The 24,514-nt window shown below is 42.3% G+C and overlaps 1 protein-coding gene across 7 annotated transcripts in view; it reads left to right on the forward strand.

Moving 5' to 3' along the window:
* The first annotated feature begins 2,881 nt into the window (after positions 1-2,881).
* The window catches only part of TAFA5 (TAFA chemokine like family member 5), a 582,613-nt gene continuing 560,980 nt past the window's right edge, over positions 2,882-24,514 (forward strand). For 2 of the 7 annotated variants that reach the window (XR_010589842.1, XR_255149.5), the window contains exon 1: positions 2,896-4,497. Coding sequence is in view for 1 of the 7 variants with exons in the window: in XM_005286086.5 (XP_005286143.1) it covers positions 4,386-4,497 (112 nt within the window). In the remaining 6 variants the exon portion in view is untranslated. Of the gene's footprint in view, positions 4,498-24,514 lie in introns of all 7 variants that reach the window. The other 5 variants (XR_255147.4, XR_006173041.2, XR_255146.5 and 2 more) reach the window with 5 other exon arrangements.

Here is a 24,514-nt window from a genome sequence, read left to right on the forward strand (position 1 = left end):
AAGTCAACTGCAACCCACTTTCATTTTTCCTGATGTTCATCAGGCACAAAGAAAATAGACACTGCAAATCATTGAAGAGCCTTGTTAATGCAAAATATTATAGATGTAAATATGTATATAATATTAACATTACTTAATATTTTAGTATTAAGCTTCACAACTCTTCCGCTTTTGGAATCTGGCTGTTATGACATCAGGAGATGAAGTTATACAGCCCTCATTATTACTTCAGTGGGTATTTTTTAAAGTTGTCATTTAAGAAAACCAATTTTTATTAGTAATAAAATTGTGACAGTGTCTCACCAGGTCAGGTCAGAGCCATAGGCCAATTCACTTCTGTCTGAATATCAAAGTCATGTTAGTTGTATTAGTGTGTAATAGTGTGAAGCTAATTCACAGATATGCTAATAGAGATAAAAAAGATACAAATATTATTGTATTCACTTATCTGTAATTGGTTGTTTGATATGTATATATTTTGCATATCCTGTAGTTGGATAACTCTAGATCAAAGTGTGTGTTAGTGTTAAGATGAGAAGATGTTTGTTGTATAAACTATTCACAACATATTCTCTTGCAGACACCAAGCAGTGGATTTAATTGTCTCCCCTTTTGGGGAGCTCATGCTACTTAATGATAGCAAAAGAAACTTTATAATTGGAATGGTAGGGGGACTAGAAAAAACATTTAGGGCCAGATTCTGCCACCCTTACTCACACTGAGCAGGATCTCACTTTGTGAGTAGTCTCACTGAAATCAATAGGACTTTTTGTGGAGTAAGGCCCAGATTCACAAAAGGACTGGCATTGCAATTTGTAATTTTTGAAAATCCCTAAACCCTGATCTAGGCACCTTGGTTTTGTATGCATTGTGAGATGAAGTGGCCTGGTAATGGGGTCCATAGGAGGTGGGGGGGCTGCATAAATTAGCCAATAGATTATGACAGAGGGGTATGTCCTAGGCCCCACCCCTCTCAGGAAACCCCTGTCCTGGAGTCAGGTGCCTAAGCCGTTCTTTCAAGAAAGGTGGATGCCTAAACCAAAATCCATCTAAAACAGTTGAGTTGGCAGCACCCCCCTCCCTTCTAACTTTTAGTATAGATTCAAGGCTGGATTCTTTAAGAGAGATGCTTTGGTTGAACAAAAATTACTAGAGCATTTGCAGCAATTGCTAGGTGAAATTCTGTGGCTTGTTATATACTAGGACAGACTGGATGATATAATGGTTCCTTCTAGCCTTAAATCATATCTCTACATACACCAAACTCTCTGTATCTGTTACAGAGTTGCTATATTGGGGGTATTTGTGTCTGCACATGTGTTCTAATAAATTTCTCAATACTGTGTTCAAGGGTACAGGTTAATGGAGATCAGATTTCATTGCATATTCACAGGAACCTGTTTAATTTACATGTTGGTACTGGAATTACAGTAAACAGCATATCATGTGGATACATTTGTTTCCTAATAGTTATGTGAATGGAAAACTTGAAAGCCCCAATTTTTTTTTAAGAAACTGATTATGCAGTAATGTTTTAAAATAGTATATTTCAATGGATGCCAAAAGAATTGTGGAATTTATACTGATTTATAAAGAAAATGTGGAATCTCAGTGATTAGGAGGGTTCACAAAGATTTATTCACTAAACACTAAATAATGAGAATTAAATGCTCCTTTTCACAATGAGGGGAAGAAACTCTTAGCCCATTCCTTTAATGGTAGATTTGCTTTATAGTCTATTCTCAAACATAACAAAAAGGACTTTAGCACTGAAAAATGGGGCAAAGGGAAATGGCATCTTGGAAGGGAAGGTTGTACATAAACTATTATAATATGACAGCTCTAGAGACATCTGTGTAGTATAACTGAGCACATAAGCTTATTGCCCTAGCACTCAAGGTGCAAAATACTGTTCAAAGAGTAGATTTCAAGTCAAGGAATCTGAATCAACCTTATTTTCATAGTGCAAATGTGTGCATGTTGTTGCTGCATGAGGCAGATCAAGCCAACAAAGTGCTTTAACGATGTTTATTTGTAAGAAAATTTCCTCCGAAACCCTTTCTTGAAAATAATATACATCCCATTTACAATGATAATTTTTTAGGTATGTTAAGTGACTGAGAAGGAAGGAAAGCAACGTCTGAAGTATACCGTGCTGTGCGTTTTCACAATATTTGCATAGCGTGAGCAGAGATCCTCTCATAGCCCTTTCCAGCCTGCCAATCCTAATTCAACACTTTCCTCGGAGTTGCACAGAGCTTGGTTACTTAATGTAGAATCTAAAAATTTAATCTGAGGATATTGCTAAGGAGACACCAAGTGGAAAGCTCTGCTGCAAGGAACCTTTTAAAGTGTTTAGTTTGATCAAAAATTCTCCGGGACCCTGCATGAAGCCTAAACTGGGCTCTGTTCACATGTTGGAATGTCACCACTTGAAGGGTGACATGTTTCACTACAGCAATAGAAATAGTCTGTAGTACCTTCAAGTAGTCTGGCCAGGGATCACACTTTGATACAGAAGGAATGTTTCCATTAACCTGCTTGTAAACTGGCCTACAAGGAAGGTCACAGGTTGCAGGATATTTACAGTGGGTGGCCAGGCCAAGAGATACCTACAGGAGAGGAATTACCAACCTTTTCTTTAGCTCCTTTAAACTGAGCATCAGCTTTATTTTATTTTTTTTTTTAAAGACTCTCACAAAAGAGTGAGAACAGCTGGGAAAGAGTTCCCCACACTGATGTTGCTGGTGTGGCTACCTGTCCTACCCATTCTGCTCAGCAGGGCAGTGAATTTTGCTAACATAGAGAATCTGTGTTAGGAAAAGGAAAAAAAAACGCGCTGCGGAAAAGCTCTCGGCAAGCCTCTCAAGGAGAGGGACAAGTTTGCCTTGGAGGCGCGCTGCTCTGCACCAATCAGCAGGTGGGGGCGAGGGCAGATCCCTCCCGGCTGTGAGCCAGTGAAGACAACCCGGCCTTTGCTCTGAGATGGGCAGGCAGGAGCCCGCGCTGCTGCCATAGAGCCGGAGGGAGGTGTGACCTCGCCCCGTTAGCTCCTGTCCGCTCGCTCCCCGCCGGCTGCTGCGCACCTGCTGCTCTAGATGCAGCCCAGCTCAGGCGTCCTCTAGCGGGAAGCGGCCGCCCTGGAGCCTGGATTCCGTGAGACTCTCCCACCCGCAAAGGGTTAAACGCTTCCGACGTGGTTTCGGTGTCAAAACGAGCGCGGAGCTGAGGAGGGAAAGCCGGGAAGCCTGCAAGAAGCTGCGGTGCCAGGCAGCCAGCGAGAGGCGCACAAGGAGCCGGCATGGGCCAGCGGGGGGAAAGCGCCCTGCGCGCCCGAGCGCTGTGACGGCCGCCTGGCGTGGCGCGCCCAGGCTGGGCTTGGCCGGGGCAGCTCCGGAGCGCCCTTCACCTGTGGGCGTGACCTGCTTTCCCCCTCCCTCCTTTTATTGCCAGGGCCGCCGCCGCGGCTGCAGCAGTAGAGGCGCCAAGGGGCTGAGAGCGGAGCCGGTGGAAGCGGCTGCGGGGAGCTGCTGCTGTTGCGGCGGCAGCGGCCTCAGCGCCTCTGTGTAAAGTGTCCCGTGAGCCAGGGATTCTTGTTGCCCCTTCTCCATCCAAGCCCCGAGGAGCCGGCAGGAGGGGAGATCTGGCTCGGCTAGCTGCTCCTGCTCCGGGGCTCCCGGGCCGGCGTGTCTGCCTGGCTCTGTCGCCGTCCCCAGCTGTTGGCAGGCGTAGCTCCCGCCGGGCTCCCTCCCACCCCACCCCGCGCCGGCATTTGGAGCGGATCTGCTTGAGTTCCCTGCCTCTGTGGAGTTACCGGCAGTCACCTTGCCAGCCTGGGGCGGCCGGTGAATCGGCCCGCACCCCGTGCGCTGCCTGCGCCCCAATGCTGGATTGGACTGTGAAGTGGTTGCAGTTGGGCAGGGGGTTACCCTAAAACTGCCTTCGGGCGGGAGGGTGGGGAGGTTTCCATCCGAGTCTCCTCGTGACTGTAACTGATTTGATTTAAGAAAATTCAGGGGGTGGTTTGTTTGTTTTTTCGCGGGGAGGGGGCGGAAACTAGCAAAGCAACAAAAAACTTGCTGAAATAAAAAGCCTAATTTGTGGCTCAGTAGCACCAGGCATTTTAAGCCCAGCAACATCTAAAACGCTAGTGAATCGGTGCAGGTGGAAACCCATCAAACCCCCCCTGCACAGAGGTTTTTCTATGCTTTAGAATTATTTTGCTTTCTCGCTGAAAGATGCTTCCTGCAGGGTTGCCGATGCTCAACCCTTGGGTCTTGTGAAGATGTTTTTCTTTGGGATTACACGTGGAGAAAGGCGATCCGTCAAGGGGAGAACTGGCTGGTGAAACTAACTGACATTCTTGCTCCGGGGAAGTGGCTTCAATGGCTCCATCTCCCAGGACAAGCAGTAGAAAAGATGCCAACGCCTTGCCAAGCATGTCCTCAACTTTCTGGGCAATCATGATCCTGGCTAGTCTTCTAATCGCCTACTGCAGTAAGTACATTTGTTATGATGCTTCCACTGGACACAAATCCACACCCTTTCCAGCCGAGGTAACGCATATCTTCAAGGCCAAGGTTTCAAACCAACACACCTAGTCTATGCTCTAGATTCTCTCTCTTCCCCTCCCTGCCAATTAAAAAGCAGATAAGACCCGATGCTTTAATATTACTATTACAGAAGAACACTTGAGATACTCGTAGATTGTAGTTGTGGTGTTTCAAACATGGATACAGTATTTCTCTTTGATTTTAAGAACAAACTTGAGATTTACTAAACTTAATCCAATTGAATATTCCATAGTGATTAGTTCCAATGTTTATTAAATGTAATCAACTTTGAGTAGGAGTGCTACCCCTCCCCCCTCCAGTCATTCACTCACACACTTCATGAACAAGAGTTATTTTGCTCTGGTTGATTTTTCTTAGGGAGAGCACATACTTAGTCTATGACAGATATCTTAATATTGCCAGGATCATATGTGATTCTCTGACTGTGAAATTGCATTGGAACAAACCCCAGAATTTCCTTAGCACTACCTCAGCAGTATTCTAAAGCCACATCAGGAGTTATCAGCTGTTTGATAGATAATCAGTTGATGATTGTATATTAGTTTCTTGCAGGGTTGATATTCTCAGATTAAAGTACTGAAGGGCAGAAATGTAATTGCACAGATTTTAGGGGTATACAGTGTGGGTAGGAATGGATACCCTAAGTATTACAATTTTTTTAAAAAAATGTACTTTATTTATTTTTGGCTGAAAAATCAGATATTAACACTGATAATGCCAGTCAGTATTATTGCTCCCAGTAAGTTTAGTTCTCAAACAGTTATGTAATATGGGTATAGTTTGACCATCTTCTTGCAAAAAGACAAAATTGTCCACAGTACTAGACTGAGCATTCAACAACAAAAGTAAAAAAATATAAAATAGTTTGCGTTTATAATAAACGATATCAATATAGGGACAAGTTCGTATACAACTTTAACTGTCAAAAATGAATTTTAACCCATGCTGTATTCTCCATATATTGGTTACTTGACTTGGCTGGGATCTGTAATTTATGTGACATGGATATTCCTTTCATAAATGTAAAGTAGACATTCTGCAGAAAGCTTGTCATGATGAGCTGTAGTGGTGGTAGGCGATGATGGAAAAGAAATGGATTCTGGTTTTAAAGAGTGTGCCTAAGGCATTTCCTAACCCCTCCATTCTATTCTCTCAAATCCTTATCAAATTTACCATCCCTCAGCATTCTCTGAAATGAGATTGCAACTAGCCATGAGAACTTTTCCTTCACTGCTTTACATGTTCTAGTGGCTCATGACACTGACAGTCTTCATTCACTGCTTTGTGTGACAGAGGCTCATGATGCTTTTTAAAAGATAATTCCAGTTTAATGTAGAATGATTTTGTAAGCATTTATTTTAATTTAATACATTCTGAATTAAATAGGTCATTAAAATAATGTAAAATATGCTTCCCTTTTAATCAGTTCTGTTTTGTACATGATGTAGTATTCAGTTTGCTCATAATAAGTTGTTTAGGATATCCTCAGTTTAAGATTTAACAGAATTTAGTGCATTGGGAGATAAGTGTTCTACTAATCAATAAATGCATATTAGAGGGTGATTAGCTAATGTGCAATGAGGATTAAGCTGTATCTTATTTTATTAAATCTGTATTCACTTCTATACAAATGTTCTCCAGAAAGTGCATATCTCCAGAGTCACAGGTTTCCTAGATGAAAATGACAAGAATTCTCCTCTGAATATACCTTCGATAGTCACAGTCCAGTAATGGGTTAACTGTAAATCCCAACAACTATCAGAAAGAGTTTTAAAAAATATATAAATAAATTAAATTCGTGTTTAAGGATGAGAGAGTTGGTATTGTTCTGTGAAAGGGGAGGATTTTTTGCTTTCAATTCTATTGTTATTTATTGTTCAGTATATTTTTAGCATTGCTTATGGGTGCTGAACAATTAAATGTTAACTGGTATATGCAGACAATATCTTGGTGTGTTTAAATGAACAACCACTAATTTATTTTGCCAGCAAATTTTATACTAGATGGTGTTGATCAAACATACAATATTCTTTGTACCATATAGTGCTGAATAAACACCAGGCAGCCTAAAACATGTAGTGTCGTGTCACTTCACCATTTATGTGGAGTTTCACTGATTTAATGACTGAAGGTGAAATTCCAAATGTTAATGAAGTATCATTTACATACTATCTGAGTGCTATAGTACTTGAAGAATTGTTAATAACATTCCTTCCCTGAAGGAAAGGGTGAAGATGTCTACAAATCTTAGGAAGAAGAGTACAGATACTGCTCATAGTTTATAGTATTACACCAAATCTCTTCAGATTCATATAGGTCTAGTCATCCATTCATCATATGATGTATTTTTTGTTAAAGGGGAGAGTCTTTTTGCTTTCTTTAAAGAGAAATAAGAGACTTGAATTGCTTTTATCAAAATGTTTTAAAAATACTCACCAAAACATAACCGATTGGCCAACATTTTCACACACTTATGGCTTCAAGTAATGGAAATTACACGAAGACTTTAGAGATCTCTCTCTCTCTCTCCCCGACACACAGACAGACACACACACAGCTTTGCTAAATATAAAGAAGTAAATGTTATACTCATTAAAACAATAAAAAATATCCAGTAAGGATTTATATCCCTAACTGTATCCTTTTTATATAACTGTGAAACCCTGGAGCTGTGGTTCCAGTGAAGACAGAACTTTTATAGTATTGTAAAAGCAAATGAAAAATGCAAATTAAACTGTTCTGTCTGTATTGCTCATTTGCTTTATCAGTCTGTTCATGCTGACAGCGTATTCACAATGCAGTTGTATTATGGCTGCTTGTTTCCCTTCCCTATTACTTTAGATTTTTATTATTAGGAATATGTTTCTGTTGTGCAGGACAGCTGTTAGTAAGAGCAACTGATGTTACACTTTGAATTGAATTTAGCACATTTGTGGAAACTTAGAGAGCTTTCAGGAGATGCATGTACAGTCAACAAGATTTTTATTTATTCTTTATTTTCTGAAGCGCCATTATTTTCTCTTTGTAGTGGTAAAGATGGTAACCTGGCCATTTTTCTTTCCTAAATGTTTAGATTATATTTAGGGATAGTGGCTCCATCCTATGGTTGAAGACAGACCTGCACTGTACCAATTAGGTTAGTTGCTATAGTGATAAAGTCTTGTAATTCTTTCATCCTGAGGAAAATATTCTGAATTATGATTGTAGGCCCTTAATGGGGGGAAGAAGTGAGACAAATATGAGATGGTTAAAAAGTAGACTGTCTAAGACTGTATGATAATGATTACCAAGGAGCTTACTTGTTTACAAGAAATAAAGTAAATATAAAGAAAACTGGAATATCACTGCTGCTGAGCACCCTCAATTACCATTGAAGGGATCAGAGTTGGTAGCGCTCTCAAACCCTAATTTTACAAACTTAATTAATGATCAGTAACAGACTGGAGAGAACTACCTGCCCCAACTTTAACATTATGTTCTGTGAAGATGTATTGAAAGCAATCAGTAAAAATGTACAGATAGGTGTTAGAAGGCTGGATCTCCTTTTTCCTATGTGTTAAGTAAAACCATTCATCTGAATTTCCTATGACTTTAAAACAGAATGCCACCTTAGAAATGCAGGAGGCATATTCTTGATCACCATAGCATGAATTCTGTATGGATTTACTTCAACTCACTTCATTGTAAATATTAAGTTATTTGTTTGGTATGATTCTTATACTTAAATAATAGCTGTTGAAACAAAGTGCACTTCAGCATGAGCTATGTTGTTGCAGTTAAGACTCTTTGACTTCCCCTGTTCAGTACTATTATGTAAGCAAAAGGATAATAGCGGCGTATCCCTTTTTAGGTGTTTTTTTTTTTCCTTTTCTTTATTGAAGTAATATTCTGAAGTGCATTAGATATGGATCTTTAAAAAAGCACTACCAAAATTGAGTTCTATTTTGAAAGTTCACCTTTCTAGTTTATATAGCATGGTTTGAAGAGGTATCATAAGCCAGACTTCGTATCACTGACTAGTAACACAAAATCCTGTGGTCATGTAAGTTTACTGTAACTGCACAATCCTTTTGTGTTTGAAATTAAATTGAAACATTTCTTCTGATTCATTATTTTTCCTTTGTTGAATTCAATATAAAAAAAATAGTGATAGAATAGTTAGAGGTTAGGCATATATTAAGGGCCTGATCCTGAAGCCCCTCCATTTCAGTCAATGGAAGTTTTATGTGCAGCAGCACTGAAGGATCAGACCTTTAATTTTTCCTTGTTTTTTTAGTTATGTTTTGAATAACATTACATATGTAGACGACAAACGATTTCAATAACTGCACAAAACAACTTTCAGCGCTAAAGTTAAAGCAGGAGAGTTTCAGATATATTGCCAAATACCAACTATTTTAAAAGGGGAAAAAATACATTAATGCTCATGAAAGGTGCCAGATTGACCTCACCTGAAACTCAAGTCCTCTGTTTATGCACAGAATAGACACTGCCACCATCCATCCAATATGAGTTTCTTGCTATCCTGTCAATCCTGCTCTGGAGGTATCCTCTTTCTAGGAGGGAGAGGGCAGTATGGCTTTTAGGCCTAGCCATTCCTTGGCATGTCTTCTGAAACTGCCAGCAAAAATACCAATTAGTTCTAACTGAACAACTCCACTAAGCAGTGGACTGAAACTACCAACTCATTTCACGCAGGCCACTGAACAATTGTCAGATGAGAGAGGTCACCTCTGACCTACGTCAAACATAAACAAGTGACCTGTGAATGTAGGGCTTCCATCTCACATTACCAAACCCTTGTCATCCAGTTCTGTCCTCATCTAATAAAATCAGATTGATTCCACAAAAGGAAAAAAGAAATCTGTAAAATCATTGTTTACTATAAGCATTACTGTGTTTGTGTTTCTTTCCCAAACTCTGAATTTTGAATAAATGCAAAATGTAGATCAACTTGCACTACTCAACCTGCTCTCTGTCATGTTTATGTATAGAAATGAGAAATTATTATGATGATTTTGTGACATTAAAACATGAAAAGCAAAACATTAAAATTTCCATCTCTTTATATGGCATCCCAGCTGCTCCTTTTTAAGAGGGTTCATATTTGAATTAAAAATGGTACTTTAAAGTTAATGACCTCTACAAAATACCACCTGTCAGCCAGAGCACCAAAATTGACACTGAGAATGTCATATGACCAATTATCTGGAGAAAGAACAAGGTGATCTGTTACATGGATTTTATTGGAGGGTACTAGCATCAGACTCTTCTGCAATCAGGATCTGCAAATGTATACTTTTGTTTCCTTTTTTCGGTGTGTGTTTTTTTTTTTTTGGTCTCGTGACCATTTAAATGTCTCCAAATGACTTTAAACAAACATAACTTGAATTCTGTTATTTAGAACTTCTGTTGGATGGCTGACATTGGCTTCGTAGGAAAGCAATCCATTAAAAGGGGTATAAAGGTCTTCTACTGACCTGCTCCTATTATCCATTGATTGGCTACAGTAGGCAAGCACACTTTAGAGCAGTAATTTTCAAACTGTGGGTTGCGACTCAGTACTGGGTAGCGGCAGCTCCGGTCAGCTCCACTGACCGGGCCATTAAAAGTCCCATTGAGGGAGCTGCCTGGCTAAGGCAGGCTAGTCCCTACCTGTTCTGACACCGCACTGCGCCCCGGAAGCGGCTAACAGCAGGTGCGGCTCCTAGTCGGGGCGGCGGGGGGGGGCACGTGCGTGGCCCCCACCGCCCCAAGCACCGGCTCCCAGCCAATGGGAGTTGGGGGGGGGGGGGTGCCTGCGGGCAAGAGCCGTGTGGAGCTGCTTGCGCACCTCCACCTAGGAGCCAGACCTGCTGCTGGCCGCTTCTGGCCCACAGCCCTCACCCCCACACTGCAACAGTCTGCCCCAGGCCTGAGCCCCTCCCACATCCCAAACCCCTCATCCCCAGCTCCGTTGGGTCATGGGCATCAACAATTTTCTTCAGCTGGGTCATCAGAAAACAAATTTGAAAACCACTGATTTAGAGCCACCAGAATTAAGCAGGAACTAGAATTGGCCCCAGGACTGAAGAGGTGGCAACACGTAAGGTATTTCACAGCCAGACAAAAGGATTTCCCCCCTTGTATTAGGCACTCAGGATCAGACCTTTTCCAACTATTTGTCAAATTCAACAGGAATTCTTCTCTTAGATCACTAACTCATTTTGTAAAGGATTATTGTTAAGGTTGGGGGAGACCTAAAACTCACAAACCTTGACAGTTGTTTAATAATAAAGGATTTTCTGCTCAGTATGAGACTAAAAGTCAGTCATACCTGACTTTAGAATTACATATAAGAGAAACAAATACACACGATACCTATCTATCTCATGGTCTCATATAGCCACATTATCATAGAATCTGACAGATCACAATCTTTATCTTCACAAACACCCCTGTGAGGTAGAGAAGTAGTATCTCCATTTTACATATGGGGAATTAAGGCACAGTGAGGCTAAGTGACTTGCCCCAGGTCTTGCAGGAAGTCTGTGGCATAGCATAAACTTGAACCCAGTCTCCCAAGTCTCAGGCTAGTGCCTTAATCACTGGACCTTCCTTCCTCTCAGTGCTGAAGTAAGTTCTTCAACAATGTGTGATGTCAGTTTGGTTGATCCACTGTGGTGTAACAGCTTTCAGTTCCTGGACTTGGAGTTCCTAAGAGTATTCTGTCTGTAGAACTGCTCCATTAACTGCTACTGCCTGAGTTTCATGAGCTGAAGACATGGAGTGAAGCTTTTCTTTCCAGTCAGGCATATTACTGATGTCTGTGCTAAGGCGTAGTTTCTCGAAATGACTGAAGGACAGTGATGCTTCTTTTGATCATCTACATATGTGTGTGAAATTTGTTGTTGGATGACACAGTAACTAGTGCTGTGTGTGTATTAAAAATTGTTTAATCAGATTTTTAGGGTTTTTTTTTTTTTTTTCCAAGTGGGTCCGGTTCACGCTTAAAGCAACTCATTCTGTTTTCCAGCATCACTGGGAGCTATATATTTTTCTCTGTGCTGTGACTGCTTTCATATATGCATTTATTTGAATAGATAGAAATACAATAATGAAGGCAAGAGGACATTTCTACACCTCTTTCAAACTTCTTTCCAATTTTCAAACCTAGTGAATAGAGACGAGCTTGCAGTAGCTTCTTCATTGTTTGTTAATTTCTCCATCTTTCAGAGCACAAATTGTATTTGCTAATGGTAATAAAATCAGCTGATGGGGAAGTGGGACCAGTTCATGCAAATCTGGTGACTCCTGCAAAGTTGTTCCATTAGATGACCTTTCTCCAAGACCCAGAAATCACTGTGGGAACTTCTCTGTTTCACCAGCCAGTCCATGCACTGATTATAGAAGCTGAAGAGGTTCTGGAGAATGTAGTGGGGGACAGCAGGAATATAGCCATCATTCATTCATGTACTTATATAGGTAGTTAAGGGTGTTGGGGGGCCAGAGGGAATGAATGGATGCTAAATAGGAGGGGGAGGGAAAATCAGTGATGCACTCCAGCCAGTGTGAGAAAGGGGAGGCCCTTGAGCTGCTATCTCTTCTTAACCCTGTGGGCTCAATCTAGTATCACCAAAGAGCTGAAACTGCAAGACTTGTATGCACACCAGGCAGCACTAGAGCATGATCAGGAAATACCATGGTAGCACTTAAACCTGTCCAGCGTGTGGTGAGTCCCCTATTGTCCAGGGACCCCATGTACTACAAATTTGATGGCATAATCTCAATTGGCCTGGGGGAAATCGAACTTTAAAAACAAAAATTTCCCTTAAGTGGACCTCTTTATACCATGGAACCTCTGGCTTGTCTCCTTTTTCCAGAAGCCTATTAGTCTTTGCTGTTGCCAATCTAATTAGCAGAGAAAGCATTTGGATACTCTGGGTGATGCTCAGAAGTACAAAACCTGTGAACAGATATAAGTGGTATTGACCAAGAGACTAGGAGTCCTGGTCAGTTTCTTTCTTTCTTTTATTATTTTATTTTATTGCTGAATTCAAAAGAGATAGTTAGATCAAATTTTCAGGCTTAGGTTCATGTCACCAAATTCTACAATTATTTGTAAAGCTTTTCTGGCTGAGCGGGTTATTCCAAAGGTTTCATGATATATCTTTTAATAAATGGATTTGGAAGAAGTAATGACTGTCTATTGTCCAATACACCACTTTTTATGCACTATTTTGCTTTTTAAAAATGGGAAACTGTATAGTCTATCTAGTGAAATGTGGATTTAATGTTATTGTGCATAAAATATAAATAAAATATTTTAGCTAATAGTGTAGTAGTGCAATGTATTTCTCTTGGCTGTTTTTTTCTAATTTGCATTGCCTATCTTGACAGGTACTCCCAATGGGCCCAGTACTGCAATTGGATATGTGAAAGTGAAGTCTTGTGTCCATGTGGAAATTCATTCATTTTAACAGAGCTCTGCTTGGGCACAAAGCTTCCACCCTGGCTTCAATTACAGGATTGGATCTATGTTAGAAAAGACTTGATTCTGTTATCCGTGGTTGATATGGAAACTATACGAAGATAAGAGCACAATATTGGCTTGCGCAGATCCCTAAATTCACCTTAATTAAGAGAAGGTTACTCCTCCACAGCATCATTATCAAATGCTTTCTACATGCATTATGTGCTTTCCAGAGAGGATTAAACCAAATGCCCACATCAAAACACCCAAGAAATTTGTGAATTTTTAAATATGTACTCTGTGGTTTGGGTCCACCTGTTATTTTCATATGTCTGGCATATGGTTACATTGACTAGATGAACTATGTGAAGGGGTATCAGAGGGGTAGCCGTGTTAGTCTGAATCTGTAAAAAGCAACAGAGGGTCCTGTGGCACCTTTGAGACTAACAGAAGTACTGGGAGCATAAGCTTTCGTGGGTAAGAACCTCACTTCTTCAGATGCAAGTCTTGCATCTGAAGAAGTGAGGTTCTTACCCACGAAAGCTTATGCTCCCAGTACTTCTGTTAGTCTCAAAGGTGCCACAGGACCCTCTGTTGCTTTTTATGTGAAGGGGGAGGATGGAAATCTAGTTTCATAAACAAATAAAGTAATATCAACTTAAAGAAACCAACATTATTTTTTCAAACTTGCAAAGATGTAGAATTGACAGATCTGAAATTAACAATATTTCACTTGATTTGTAAATTCTGTAGCCACTTCATGAAACTAGTGAAGTCATGCTGAGCTGAACTCTGAGTTCAACCTGCAACCACTAACTGGAACATTATCATATTATACAATAGATAATTTTTGTTAATCACATTTGGTTTTTTTAATGGCTTTAACCCCTTTTCTTCAATGCTATCTGTCAATAACTTTAAATGGCAGAGTGTAGGAATTACTGGGCAAGGTAAATGGTCAAGTTGCATGAGGTTCAGGATTGGTGCTAAGTGACTTACTACTATTCAGCTTCACCAGGCTAGTAAACATCAGTTACTATTTTTTATAAATGCAGATGTGACTGTCTGTTCTTCCTGGCCCTTTTGTTAATCTTACTTCCAGCAGAAATCAGTAAATATATGTTTAACAGATATGATAGATCACTTGGTGCTGATAGATCACTTGGTCCATTCTCTAGTGCTACTAAAGTGACCGGTTGCTCTTCTAAAAACAAAATATTCTTTGTATTGAGTTAGAGCTTGAACAGCCACTTTTCCTTTGCCACTGTTGATAGAAGTGTGACTCTGCTGAATTTCTTTAAGGCATTATATTATCTTTTCATTCATTACTAGCTTTTGTCTGTAATACCAAGTGGCTTTACCCACTGTAGTTGCAAAAATCTATAACTGAAATTAACCAATGCAGCATGCAGAGTTAATCTTGACAAAGATTATTTTGTTGTAAAGACAGTTCGTAGTGTTCCAGTACTTTTCCAACATACACAGATTAATTTAAGGCTGTACTAAAGTAAAAAATGCTGCATTGAAAATTTATTTTGGGAAAGAAATGGCTTTTTTATGTGTGCATTCAGTAAAAAAGTTAAAGGTTCCAGAAACTCAGTTCTCCCCCTGATTTTTGTTTAGAATGATTTGACCATATCTTCTTGCTAGTCTTGTAAGCTAGTTACAAAGCTAACACTTCTAACAATGTCATAGAATAACACACTATAAGCCTAAATCTTGTGTAATCACTTAATTCTGTGCTAATCTGGTAGCATTTTACACCAACTTCTAACAATCTAAAACTACTACACAAAGTGCAAGGCAGTGGAGAACTGGACCCAAACTGTTTACTGCGGTTACTTCAGTTTCAAATTTTTCTTCTTCTTCTTATGTGTTCTTTAGTTAATGCTCATCCAGTAAAGCTGATAACAGTTTTTGTCTGGTGTTGGTCTGTTTAATAGAACTGTAGATGACTGTTCAGAAGATTTTTCTGAATGTGAATTTGGAGTAGTTTCAGTACAGCGTTTTGGTAAATACATTTGTTTTCCACTTTCAGTCCTCCACCCATAATAAAAATTATATTCCTGGAATATAATTTCTGACCGAACAAAACTGAACACCCTTGCCCTGTCCCTTCTACGAGGCCTCGCCCCATTCACTCCATCCCTCTTCCTTCCATTACTCGCTCTCCCCCACCCTCAATCATTCACTTATTTTCACAGGGCTGGGGGGGGGTCCCTTTTTGACCGGGTGTTTGGTTGAAAACTGGACACCTGGCAACCGTATGCCCCTTTTGCATCAATACTTCCCTTTTTCTTACCCTTCCCTGTCCACCCCCAGCTCCTCATTCTAAAGGGGAATGAAAGTTACAACACACAGAGAATTATCGGAACTAATTTTAAAACAAATTTTCTCTCACCTTCTCTGTACGACTGGATGTTTTGACGGTAATTTATTTCTCTTGTGAGTTGATTTTCAGCTCAGGCATCCAAAGATGATCGGTAATCCTTATAGTTATTTAGCTGTTTGTCATCAACTCCAGCAGGAGGAACCACACCCACCCACACCCCCACATCCACCCCCTACCTTGAATCCACGCCTGGCAGGTAAGAAGAAATGTGCACACACACTACCTTGAGCCTAGGCCTGGCAGGTAAGAAGAAACATACGCTCAGACTCCCTACCTTGAGCCCACGCCTGGCAGGTATGAAGAAAGGACTTGCACATAGTTTTAAAAATACAATCCAGTTTTTCCATAACAGGATCTTAAATAGCTTTGTATTTTATTTTCAAGCCTTCAGTTTAGCCTTTAAGTGATCTCATATAAAATAAAATGATTAACACTCACCTTCTGAACCACTCATCTGATGGTGCTCAGATATATAAGAATGCTTAAGACTAACACTGTAAGTCAAGATGCAAAACAGGCACTTTAGTGGCAAGTGTTATTGTTGCTCAACAGTGCGAGATTCTTGACAAACTTGTCAAGACATGTCAAACCATTACAGCAAATATATATTGATACCGTTTCCCCGAAAATAAGACAGTGTCTTATATTAATTTTTGCTCCCAAAGATGCGCTAGGTCTTATTTTCAGGGGATGTCTTATTTTTCAGAAATGAAAAATGCCTTATTATCGGTGGATGCCTTATTATCGGGGAGGTCTTATTATCGGGGGGATGCCTTATATTACAACGAGAGGCAAAACTGTAAGTAGGCCTTATTTTCGGAGGATGTCTTATTTTCGGGGAAACAGGGTAGGAGGCTGTTCTTGGCATAAATGTTGATCAACTGACAGCAACATTTTGCAATTGACTTTCAGTCTGAAGCTTCTTATACTACTTTTTGTTTCTTAATGGCAAGTCTCCACTTGCCTCACCACTGTTTTCACCATGCATAATCACTACATAGATGTTACTTTTCCCCAAAAAGGGGTGGGGGGACAAGGTGAGTTTTAGAACAGTGGTCCTCATGGTTATCTCTTTCCTTTCCCCCATGAGATCTCTTCTGGAGAAAACAAGAACATTACATAGTGCCACAGAATCTCACACTTCTACCAGACAGTCTGTCTTTGTATTCCATCTTCACTGAAGTTAAGTTACTTTGTGTAATCAATGGGTAACTTGGAGAGAGGCAGGGTGAAAGTGCTTTATTAGATATAGTATTACATAAAGCACTTGTGGAGAAAAAGGGGTTGGAAACATCTACCTTACTTGTTCTGATATTCAGGAGTTGAATTTCTCCCGGGAAATTTGAAATATTCTATAAATGCTGCTGCTCTCACAATCCTTTTGCTTAGAGATACTTCGCTGTCTTCCTACCCCCATTCCTTTATCTGTATATTCTCCAAAGCTTTGGGTCTACAAAGATGATAGTGATAGACTACATCCAATGTATTCTTAGGTCTTTTTTTATCTTTTTCTGTGATGGCTCTCCTTATTAGTGATTGCTTATTTGTGGATGTTTTACTCCCAACAGCTGCCTAGTCACATTTGGTTGTGCTACCTATACAGTCAGTCCCCCCATGTGTTAATCTTGTCTGAATGTTATTCTGTAATTTTATTAATTTTTAGAATATAATACTTAATATGTTTTTTTAAATATGTATAATATTATATGGACTTCTCTTCCTGTGCTTTTAGGCAAGTATAAAGTGCTCTTGTGATCTGTAAAATTGCTATCAAGTATTGTGAACTGCAATAGAGCAATTCAGGTATTGCTACTTTTATAATTACAGTAACTACTTTTCAAGTATTGTGGAAAAAAATTATAGGGATTAGTTGGAAACTCTGAGTCAGTGGCATTTCAAAAGCAACTCTTATGATATGGCTAAATACTTGGCTTTTTTCATTTTCAATAGATCATAATTATGTACAAAATTTGATAGGAATACATGTAACCAAGTGTAAAGTATAGAGTTTTATGAAACTAAACAAAAGGGGCTAAAACTATATTAAATGTAAGTAAGATTAAGAACCATCATTTAATGTCTTTTCATAAAAGGCTGTCTTTACCAAAAAAAAAAAAAATACAGGCTTTGGAATCTTTAATTGAACAGAGCCAAAGTAATATGTTCTAGTCTTTTGGTGATTAATGATAGACTTATCACTCTGTCATTCTCAGACTTTAGCAGTGAGACTTTCCATTTTGACAGAAACCATAAGGAATGTTAAAGAAAAACAGAATTTTCATATCAGAACAAAATGTTTCATCCATCAGCTTTTTAAAACAGCACTCTGAGTAAAAACAGTGAAAGGTACTCAACTACTTGTAATAATTGAAGTCCATTTTGTTACCTAGTGCTGCTTGTAAAAAATTATGCAACTGGGACAGACTCCCAATAATAATAAAGTGGGTCAAATTTTTACACTTTTTTTCTTTGGTGTGTGTTTTCTTGGCTAAGGTCAAGTGACTTGGTCCTACTCTGTTTCTGCCACTCTTTAAAAGTACTTTGTTATTGTCTCTGGCAAGCAGAGCTGCATAGAACATGTTTGTTTACTAGTGATTTCCACGACAAATGTGGTTGGCATATATGTGGAGAGAGGGGACTTCTCCCCATCCCTTATGTCCCAGTCTCAAATTGAGAACTGAGAGTCAGACTGAGCTGTCTTGTCTTCCTTCTTGTGCATCAGTAATAAAGAATTTTGCAGACCAAATTCTGCCCTGCTGTGTCTGTGCAAATGTGTCACACGAAGGGTTTGCGTGGCTGCATGGAACTCAGTAAACCATTCAGTTGATAATGCACATAGAACAGAATCCAGCTTCCTCTCCCATAGCTAGCAGGATTTAAAATCAGTAAAAACATGTTAAAGCAGTAGATAGGACTCTTAGTAGACACTTGAAGTAGAGCTATTTGGAATAGACTGGTGCTTTAAATTGCCAAGTTTATCATTGCTCTATTAAGGAGGGAATATCTCTGAAATACACTTTCTGTCCCTTTTTATATTCCTGTCCTGTTTTCTGCCTTTCCTCTGACTTTCTCTTCCTTCTCTGGAGGATTCTTTTTTAGCTTTACTCTTATCTCCTGTTCACATTCTCAACCCAGGGTTCCCTTGACTGCCATTCTCTCTCCCTGTTTCTAACTTCAGGTGCAAGGCAGTGGTAATGCCCATAGTGCTTCCTTCAGGGACAATGCACATTGTTGTTGCATATTTACAGCTTTATTCTCAGAATATAGGATTGTACCCTGCAATAAAATGATTACCAGAATATTGTTTCCTTTCTTAAATTCACAGATTTGTTTTGTTCAAGGGCTGAGATGCTGCTCTAGTTTTTGGCTTTGTAGGTGGAAGGGGGAATCATGAAAACACTTACATTTTAGAAAAACATCCGCATAACTGGTGTGATCTTTTTGCATGTCAGTTGACATGGTGGCGGGAATCGGAAGGTGGGTTAAATTTTGGATTTACCAAACTTCACAGTAGCCCTTAACTTTAAGAAATTGGCAAACACCTCTTTAAATAATGTGTAGCTATCTGTGTGACAAATTGCCAGAGGAGAAAATCCTACATATTTACAGTAAATCTTCATTCTTGGGGATGTCAGGGGAATCTAAGTCAAACCAACTGGCATTTGGACTTGAGTGTGTCAGTGAATGACCATGTACTGGTTATTAATTTCCTCTATATGGAAATGCTGTGTTTTCCTTTGTATGTAATCAAATCCAGAATACCCCACTTTGTCATCAGCACTGCCTGCTCAGATTCACTTTTGCTTCCATGGAAACTGATGTACTGTTTTTTAAAATGCTACTTTGTGTGTGTGTGTGTGTGTGTGTGTGTGTGTGTGTGTGTGTGTGTGTGAGAGAGGGTTTATGGGGTTGATAAACTTTTTTTTTTTTTTTAAAGGTAACATTTTCTCTTCTGTGATCCTCTTCATTGTTGTATCTAGCCACCTCCTTAATCTTTAGGAGTGGGCTAAAATTAATTTTGTCCCTCCCTTTCCCGGCTGTAGGAGAAATAGCTTAATGACTTTTTATAAGATTTTTGGAATGTGTCTGGAGAGAAATTATTGTGAGAAAGCTAAGAAAACAGTTCAGCCCTTGTTTTGAAAGCTGTGTGTTTGGTGGCCATTCTTATCTCCTCTGGGGTGTGTGTCTGTCTCTCTCCTTCCCTCCCCCCCCCCCCCAAGAAGTGGATAATCCAGGGGCAATGTGTGGGTGAAACTGAGAACTCCCACTTGTTGCTCTCTGGAGACAGCCTACAGCCAAAACTGACTTATGCTGTGTGACAAAGTTCCTCCTCTATCTTGGTGGGTCCTGCGCTTATTGGCGGATTTTCTTGCCTCAGAGATTCACCATGTGGGTTGGGGAACAGCCCAGAGACCTTCCCCTCTGGAAGAACCCACAGTCCAGGTCAATTGGGAGGTTTGGGGGGAACCCGGGCCCGCCCTCTCCTCTGGGTTCCAGCCCAGGGCCCTGTCAACTGCAGCTGTCTATAGTGCCTCCTGTAATAGCTGCATGACAGCTACAACTCCCTGGGCTACTTCCGCATGGCCTTCTCCAAACACCTTCCTTATTCTCACCACAGGACCTTCCTCGTGGTGTCTGATAACGCTTGTGTTCCTCAGTCCTCCAGCAGCACACCCTCTCACTCTCAGCTCCTTGCGCCTCTTGCTCCCAGCTCCTCACACTCACACCACAAACTGAAGTGAGCTCCTTTTAAACCCAGGTGCCCTGATTAGCCTGCCTTAATTGATTCTAGCAGCTTCTTCTTAATTGGCTCCAGGTGTCCTAATTAGCCTGCCTGCCTTAACTGGTTCTAGCAGGTTCCTGATTACTCTAATGCAGCCCTTGCGCTGGTCACTCAGGGAACAGAAAACTACTCATCCAGTGACCAGTATATTTGCCCTCTACCAGACTCCTGTACCCCACTGGTCTGGGTCTGTCACATATCCCTCCCCCCTGCTCAATGCCAAGGGGTTGGGCAGCTTGGGACGCCAGACAGTGCACACGTGACAAGCCATCGGCGTTGCCATGACGGCTCCCTGCTCTGTGTTGCACACGGAACTAGAAAGGTTGAAGGGATAAGAACCATCTGTTCACCCTTGTGTTCTTCTCCTTGTTCTGCTGCATCCATTGAAGAGGGGCATGGTCGGTCATGAGGACAAATCTGCGCCCGAGCAGGTAGTAGCGCAGTGTTTCCATGGCCCATTTTACAGCGAGGCATTCTCTCTCCACCACTGCATATTTTTGTTCCCTTGGAAGGAGTTTCTGACTGACGTATAGAAATGGGTGTTCCTCCTCCCCGACCAGCTGTGATAGAACGGCCCCCAATCCTACTTCCGATGCATCCGTCTGCAGGATAAACTTCTTGGTGAAATCAGGGGCTATCAGTACGGGGTTACTGCAGAGGGCAGTCCGTAGATCTGTGAATGCTTCCTCTGCTGCGTCAGACCATCTCACCAGATTAGGTCCACAGGCTTTCACTAGGTCTGTCAGGGGGCTTGCCCTTCTGGCAAAGTGCGGGATAAATCGTCGGTAATACCCCACCACACCTAGGAACGCCCGGACTTGTTTCTTGCGACTTGGTCGGGGCCAAGTTTGGATGGCCTCTAACTTGTTCACTTGGGGTTTTACCAGATCTTTTCCCACAATGTAGCCAAGATATTTGGCCTCTGTAAACCCTACAGCGCACTTGGCAGGTTTGCTGTAAGGCCAGCTCGCCTGAAGGTATGGAGGACTGCCTCCACCTTCTCCAGGTGGGTTTCCCAGTCTGGGGTATGAATGAACACATCATCCAAGTAGGCAGCAGCATAACTGTTATGCGGGCGTAATAGCTTGTCCATGAGGTGCTGGAAGGTAGCTGGGGCCCCATGTAGTCCAAAAGGGAGGACAGTATATTGAAAAAGACCCTCTGGTGTAGAGAACGCAGTCTTTTCCTTTGCGTCTTCCGCAAGGGGAATCTGCCAGTACCCCTTTGTCAAGTCTAGGGTAGTCAAGTACCGGGCATTACCCAGACAGTCCACTAGCTCATCTATGCGAGGTATGGGGTACACGTCGAACTGGGATACTTCGTTTAGTCGCTGGAAGTCGTTGCAAAATCTTGTGGTGCCATCAGGTTTGGGCACCAGCATGATTGGGCTGGACCACTGACTGGGATTCTTTGATGATCCCCAACTCCAGCATTTTTTTTACTTCTGCTTTTATTTCCTCCCTTTTTGCCGCTGGCACCCAATAGGGCCTCATTGTTACTCTGGCCTCAGGGTTCATGACGATGTGGTGATAAGTCTCGGTTGTTCGACCCGGTTTTGCCGAGAACACATCTTGGTTCCGGAAGATCATCTCAGACACCTCATTCTTCTGGTCTGGTGTTAAATCGGGAGACACTCTCACCTGTTTGGAAGGCTTGTTTTCCTGGGTTAGGTCTTTTTGGACCGTTGTGCATGCCTCTTGTGCATGCCAGGGTTTCAGAAGGTTAACGTGATAAATCTGTTCTTGTTTTCTGCGTCCTGGCTGCCGCAGCTTGTAGGTTACTTCCCTCACGGGTTCAACCACCTCATAGGGCCCCTGCCATTGGGCCAGAAGCTTGCTTTCTGCCGTGGGTACCAACACCATAACCTGATCCCCTGGTTGGAACTGTCGCACTTTTGCCTGGCGATTGTAATGGGTTCGCTGGGTCTCCTGTGCCTTCTCCAAATGTTCCCGTACAATAGGGGTAACCCGGGCTATCCGGTCTCGCATCTGCATTACATGCTTTATTATATTTCTCCCCTCATTGGGTTCCTCTTCCCAGATCTCTTTGGCGATATCTAGTATGCCATGGAGGTGACGCCCGTATAATAACTCAAAGGGGGAAAACCCAGTTGAGGCCTGAGGTACCTCCCGGATAGCGAACATAAGGTAGGGTAGTAGGGTGTCCCAATCCTTCCCGTCCCGACTTACCACCTTCCTTATCATAGCCTTGAGGGTTCGGTTAAACCTTTCTACCAACCCATCAGTCTGCGGATGGTAGACCGAAGTTCTCAGGGTATGTATATGGAGCAGCGTACAGAGGTCCTTCATTAGCTTCGACGTAAATGGGGTTCCTTGGTCGGTTAATATCTCCTTCGGTAGCCCCATTCGGGCAAAGATCCCCACCAGCTCTTTGGCTATAGTTTTAGAGGTCATGTTCCGCAGGGGGACGGCTTCTGGGTAGTGAGTAGCATAGTCCAAAACAACAAGTATATATTGGTGGCCCTGAGCCATCTTCTCCAGGGGTCCCACTAGGTCCATGGCTATTCACTCGAAGGGGACCTCTATGATGGGAAGGGGTACTGAAGGTGCCCTCAAGTGGGGATGGGGACTGTGCAGCTGACACTCTGGGCAGGAGGCACAGTACCTCTGCACTTCTTCATGTACTCCGGGCCAAAAGAACTGTCGTAGGACTCATGCCAGGGTCTTCTCTACCCCCAAATGCCCCCCAAAAAGATGACTATGAGCAAGACTTAATACAGCGTTCTGGTGTTTTTGAGGTACTAGGATCTGCTGTACCTTCTGCCCCTGTACTGGTGCAATCCGGTATAAGAGATCCTTCTTCATTATGAAGTAGGGTCCTGGTCCCTGGGTTTTCCCTTCCACGGGGACCCCATATATTTCAGTCACCTCCTTCCTAATGTTGTCGTACCTTGGGTCTTCTGCCTGGTCCCATCCAGAATTTCCTCTCCTGGGGCTAATCTGCCCAAGATCTAGGGGCCCAGTCTCTGTTGCCTCTACTGGTTCAGAAGCATTAGGGTGGGGGTCAGACTCAGGTGCTTCTCCCTCCTGCGTGGCCACCTTTTCAGCTGCGCGGGTCCGCCTACCTACAAGAGCGACCCTCTGGCTTTGGGTCAGTATTCGGGTTCCCAAGGCCTTAGCTGCCCTTCTTTCCCTTTTTGTCTTTCTACCCTGTCTGGGAGTGGAGAACAAATCTGGGGATATTTCAGAGAAGATTGGGGGTTGACAGTCTGCTGTGGATGCCTCACCAATTTTAGGGTCCCCATCTTTCTCCAATCCCCCTACTGGGAGTAAGTTTCCAAACCCTGGGAAGTCCCTCCCTATGAGCACCGGGTATGGGAGTTTAGGGACTACACCTGCTGCTACCTCAGTAGTATTCCCTTGGATCTCGATTTTTACTGGGATGGTGGGGTAGTAATTAACTGTCCCGTGGACACATGTTATCCCCGTACATTTAGCCTGCAGCAGTTGACTACGCTTCACGAGCTTCCCTGAGATAAGCGTGATAGCACTCCCCGAATCAACCAGTGCCGTGGTCCCTACCCCATTTAGTTTCACTGGTCTGGTATACATATGTGGGGTTAGTGAGACCCCCCACAAGGTGCATTAGGGAGCATGGATCTGTCCAGTTCCCCAGGTTACACTGCATAGGCTCCTCAGCATTGGGACACTGTGTAGCTATGTGTCCCCACTCCCTGCAGGCATAACATCTGTATGGAGTCCTAGGCGTTCCCCGGTCTCTTGGTTTGGGCAGTCTAACATCACGATCCTCTTCTCCCTCAGTGCTCCGACACTTTGTGGCCTCTGATGGGCCTTCAGCCTCTCTCTTTTTCCACCTGGGCCCTCATGGTGGCCCAGTCACCCAAACTTTAGGGCTTGGTGCTGCTAGTTTAACCCGGTGTGCCTCTTCCTTAACTGGTCGGGTCAGCTCCCTCGCTGTCCTTCGCCTCTCTACCAGGGCGACAACCTCGTCATAGGTGGAGGGTTCTGGCTTACCCAGGCACGAAGGTCTGGTGGTAGTCCCCTCGTGTATCGGTCGATGACCAGAACCACTAGTATCTCTTCCGGACTCCGGGACTCTGTTTGCAATCACTTTCGTGCGAGATGGATGAGGTCGTACAATTGGGATCGCGGGGTTTTGTCTTCCTGGTACCTCCAACTGTGATACTGCTGGGCTTGCACTGCTGTCGTTACCCCAGATCTGGCCAGGATCTCTGCTTTCAGCTGGGGGTAGTCTGCCACAGCCTCTTCAGGCAGATCATGGTAGGCCTTCTGGGCCTCCCCACACAGGAATGGGGCAAGGATGCCAGACCA

This window comes from Chrysemys picta, chromosome 1 (genome assembly GCF_011386835.1).
Source record: "Chrysemys picta bellii isolate R12L10 chromosome 1, ASM1138683v2, whole genome shotgun sequence".
In the NCBI taxonomy this organism is placed as follows: domain Eukaryota; kingdom Metazoa; phylum Chordata; order Testudines; family Emydidae; genus Chrysemys; species Chrysemys picta.